The 5000-nt window shown below is 47.4% G+C and overlaps 1 protein-coding gene across 1 annotated transcript in view; it reads right to left on the bottom strand.

Moving 5' to 3' along the window:
• The window catches only part of tmem131 (transmembrane protein 131), a 68594-nt gene that overhangs the window by 23796 nt on the left and 39798 nt on the right, over nt 1-5000 (bottom strand). The window contains 5 exon segments of the mRNA XM_061226857.1: nt 523-657; nt 1746-1856; nt 3049-3219; nt 3504-3657; nt 4714-4822. Of these exon segments, the coding sequence (XP_061082841.1) occupies nt 523-657; nt 1746-1856; nt 3049-3219; nt 3504-3657; nt 4714-4822 (680 nt within the window).

The raw sequence follows: 5000 nt of genomic DNA, 5'->3' as shown, positions 1-5000 counted from the left end.
CAGAAACACTTCACTGCCCTAATTCAGCACAGCACTCTTTACACCTGTGAAAGAGAAACAGGTGCTGGGCCTTTTACCATTAAATGATTCCAAAGGTTGATGTGCTAGAATTAGTTTTAAGCAGAAGAACTATCAGTCTATCAAAGGATCAGGTAGATTTCTGACAGCACAGATCATTTGACTCAAGACTTTTTGCAGTTAAAAAAAAAGAAAAAAGTTTTTGGTATGCACCTTGCACTTGGGCATTTTCCTTTCCTCTATAATACCCAAAAAACTGAATGTACTTTGTTGTTAGCTCTGCCTTTTTTTTTTTTTTTTTTTGTCTTTCAGTCCCAAGAGTGCCAAACTGAAAATGACTGTTATACTATTGTTCTGAGACCCGATTGAAACCCTACTAAACTTTCGGGTTGAGCCACTTCATGCTGGGCTTGGGACTGAAAGGGTTAAATCCCGGGGTCACGGGCGGGGTCACGGCGGGGTCACAGCAGGGTCGCGGGCGGGGTCGCGGGGGGTCGCGCTTACGGATGTGTGGTCGGATGCGGTGGCGTTCTGCAGCTCTCGGACCCGGGACAGCACCGTGGTTCTGTTCCCCCGCTCCGACCGGATCAGCTCCACGGACAGGCTGTCTCCCGTCACCAACCACGACTTGATCTCCAGCTGAGCAGAGGAGAGGAGAAGAGAGGAGGAGCAGAGGAGAGGAGAAGAGAGGAGGAGAGGAGAGGAGGAGAGGAGAGGAGGAGAGGGCCACAGTTACTGCTAAAGACCTTATAGGGTACTGCAATTATTCTATATTTCACATCTAACAACTCATTGTTTCCACATGTTAGCGTTGAATACTCTTATCCTCCATCAGGTATAACATATTACGCATAGTATTGTTATGAGTTAGCAAAAAACATTCTACTATGTACTAGCAACCCCCATATTTACATGAAATTAATTAATTATTAGAAAAAATGATGAATTAAAAATAAAATAAAAAACGGTGACGAAACTCATAACAAATAACAAATAAGTACCATTCACAATAAAAGATCTCAAGGACAATGATTAAAAAAAGAAAAAGACAATTTTTTCTTTTTTTTTCTTTTTTTTAAAACAACGGTTGAGACCAGATTTAAAATGTCCAAGAGATGAGGTTTCAGTTCCTTGTGTCATGCATTCAGGGTTTGAAGAGGCATGCATTTTAAAGGCACTTCTAACCAGCACAGAACAAATTTGAGGAACTACACAATGTGTAGTAGTGAATGTGCGCAATAAGGCAGATCTTTGACTAGTGAAGTGTGGTAAAAGGGTAATTTGCAATGGCGGGCTTTATAAATGAACAGATAACAGACACAGATACAATCTCTGTTGTACTGTGTCTCTATTGCTGAGATGGTTGTGCGTTTGCGTATGTTTTATTGCTAATAAAACAGGTGTGCAGGTGCAGAGGGGGTGAGACAGGTGTGCAGGTGCAGAGGGGGTGAGACACAGGTGTGCAGGTGCAGAGGGGGTGAGACAGGTGTGCAGGTGCAGAGGGGGTGAGACAGGTGTGCAGGTGCCGAGGGGGTGAGACAGGTGTGCAGGTGCAGAGGGGGTGAGACAGGTGTGCAGGTGCAGAGGAGGTGAGACAGGTGTGCAGGTGCAGAGGAGGGGGTGAGACAGGTGTGCAGGTGCAGAGGGGGTGAGACAGGTGTGCAGGTGCAGAGGAGGGGGTGAGACAGGTGTGCAGGTGCGGAGGGGGTGAGACAGGTGCGTCTCACCTCGATGGGGTTGCTGTTGACGACCACAAACATGTGACTGGCGGAGTCAGTGGCGCTGAGAACGCTGAAGTCCAGGAAGTGCTGGCTGAGACTGGGCGGCAGGGCGAAAGGCTGGCCGCAGAGAGAACAGATAACAACATCATCTGTAAATGGTACATTTACTCAGATAACATCATCTGTATCTACTCATGTCAATCCAGCCGAGATAGAGATCTCATTTTCCAGGGAGAACTGAATTACACTAAATAAATACAATGAAATAAAATAATAATCAAACAACTCACAGTGCAATTTAAATGACAATAAATAGAATACAATATTGAAATATAAAAAAAAAAAATCGTAAAACATAACATAAAAGAAAATAAAAATGCATAGAATGCCAAATTAAAGCGCCAGCTAATGATCCAATCACAAATACGGGCATAAAACATTCTGTTGTGGGGAGAAAGAAAAAGGTGTGAAAAAGGAAACGCCGAGGAACGTGCGCTGAAGGGCCATGGCTTTGTGCACAGGGGAACAGCTGCCAGACGACCACAGAAGGATAAATGGTTTAAAAACCACGCTCATAAACGACCTCTCTGTTTAAGTGCTACTACCCTATTACCGCAATTTCACTTCATCAAATATACAGCTTAATTAACTTATTGAATTCCTGTAGACTTTACAAAGAGCCCTTTGTTAGCTCCTAATAATACACACGGCCCTACTGTATCCTCACTGCACTGGATGTTAAAAGAGACGCAGCCCGGTAATGTATGCCAGGACTAAGGGGGCTCATGGCCAGACCCTCTGGAGAAGCTCTTAACAGGCCAAAAAGAGTATTTTTGCCCTAGTTGTTTGTAGACCTACAAGCAACACTAATACACGCAGCATCGAAAGAGCCGGTGCCTTGGCGCCTAATTTTTCAGCCCTGATTTTCACACATACGTGTCTCCATTTAAGACTACAAATCATTAGAGCTTTTGTTCTGCTGAGGTCTTATGATATGAGCCACTTATTGTATGGGTAATACTACATAAAACCAAAGTTCATCCACATAAATAGCCATTTTTCCCCTGCAATAAAACCAGCTTAAAATCTTAAAGCCTGATGCAAATTCAGCAAGCCCTTGCCAATAATAAGGATCATACCAGACCTTTAAATCTTTAAACACAGGGTTTAACATTTTGCTGGGCACTCATTTTCAGACACCAACAGAATATGAAATAGAAGTCCCATCGTGTCCATTAGAAAAGCCCCAGTAGGGCAGAGCCCTGCTGAGACACGGCGTGTAATGAGCCACACGTCCTCCGGAGCCTACCTCCAGGAAGCCGGTGTAGGCGCGTATGGGCAGGTGGAACTTGGAGGCGTTGGTGACGAGCAGGATGTTGCTGTCGATGTGCAGGGAGGGCCGGCTGGGCTGGAAGTGCAGGGAGAAGATGTAGCGCGACTCCCGGGGAGGGATCAGGACGGGCTGGCTGAAGTTCTGGATCTGCGCGGGACACAGGGGAGCAGGCCCATTACTCCACTGCAACGATCGGAGCCCGGTGCGCCAATCAGAGCCCCAGCTCACCAATCAGAGCCCCAGCTCACCAATCAGGAGCCTCAGCACGCCAATCAGAGCCCCAGCGCACCAATCAGAGCCCCAGCTCACCAATCAGAGCCCCAGCTCGCCAATCAGAGCCCCAGCTCACCAATCAGAAGCACAGGGGCCAATCAGAAGCACAGGGGCCCACTTGTGATGCACGTTAACTCGTATTGCCCCAGCAGACTCACTCTGAACATGGTCTTGGCCTCGTCGGGCAGGAAGACGCTGTGGATGCGGACGGCGAAGCTGAAGGTGTTGGTGAGGAAGACGGGCCTCTCCACGGGGTCTGTGGGGCTGTCCCGTATGTGGAACAGGGTGGCTGTGTGCTCGAACCCCAGGTACCTGAGAGACCACACACACACACCTCAGCACAGCAAACAGAACAGGGTGGCTGTGTGCTCGAACCCCAGGTACCTGAGAGACCACACACACACACCTCAGCACAGCAAACAGAACAGGGTGGCTGTGTGCTCGAACCCCAGGTACCTGAGAGACCACACACACACACCTCAGCACAGCAAACAGAACAGGGTGGCTGTGTGCTCGAACCCCAGGTACCTGAGAGACCACACACACACACCTCAGCACAGCAAACAGAACAGGGTGGCTGTGTGCTCGAACCCCAGGTACCTGAGAGACCACACACACACCTCAGCACAGCAAACAGAACAGGGTGGCTGTGTGCTCGAACCCCAGGTACCTGAGAGACCACACACACACACACGCACACACACACACACACACACACACACACACACACACACTTCAGCACAGCAAACAGAACAGGGTGGCTGTGTGCTCGAACCCCAGGTACCTGAGAGACCAGACACACACACACACACACACACACACACACACACTTCAGCACAGCAAACAGAACAGGGTGGCTGTGTGCTCGAACCCCAGGTACCTGAGAGACCAGACACACACAGACACACACAGACACACACTTCAGCACAGTAAAAGGAACTGGGGGTACCCGAGGTACCTGACACACACGCACGCACTTCAGCACAGCAAACGGAACAGGCCTGGTTATTAAATACAATCATTATGAGAACAGCATGGAACACAATGCACTATGTTCATCTGGGCCTACGGCCTAGAAATGCAGACACTGAAGAATTCAATCAATACTTTCAAAGTACACACAGACTTCCATATTCTCATTATAATTAACTGTTTAGACCCAACGGTTTCAAATACTGAAAAAACTTTCACTATGTATGCAGCATTTATTTCCAAAAATATACATTCTGGAAAACAAATTAAGCTCAGCCAATTAAAAGGCATTGGTGAATAAGCTTATATATTGACTTGCTTCATAACTTCAGTGTGAACTGTGGTCATTTAAGGGTCAACTGCACATTTCAAGCAGTACTTGCACCGGACTCTTACCCTTCTAACACTTCTGCTTGGTAGGGAATTTCAAGTTTGGAGTATGTTTTCTCTCTGGCTTTCACTGTTATTTTTCCGGAAAACTGAGACGGTCTCCGTGCTTTTGATGCTGCCAGGAAAAAAAACACAAAAAAACAGGAGTGAGCTCATTTCAAAAGTGAAACAAACATTCATTCAGGTGGATTCCAGTGGGAGGTACAGTGGCCTTGCCAGGGGAAAGCAGGTGACACAGAGCCAGGTGCGCCAGGCTCTGTGCCTCAGACAGAGGACAGGAAACGGAGTGAGGA

This window comes from Conger conger, chromosome 17 (assembly GCF_963514075.1).
Source record: "Conger conger chromosome 17, fConCon1.1, whole genome shotgun sequence".
Taxonomy (NCBI): domain Eukaryota; kingdom Metazoa; phylum Chordata; class Actinopteri; order Anguilliformes; family Congridae; genus Conger; species Conger conger.
Note: the sequence above shows the minus strand (reverse complement) of the source record. Positions and strands in the feature narration are given on the sequence as shown.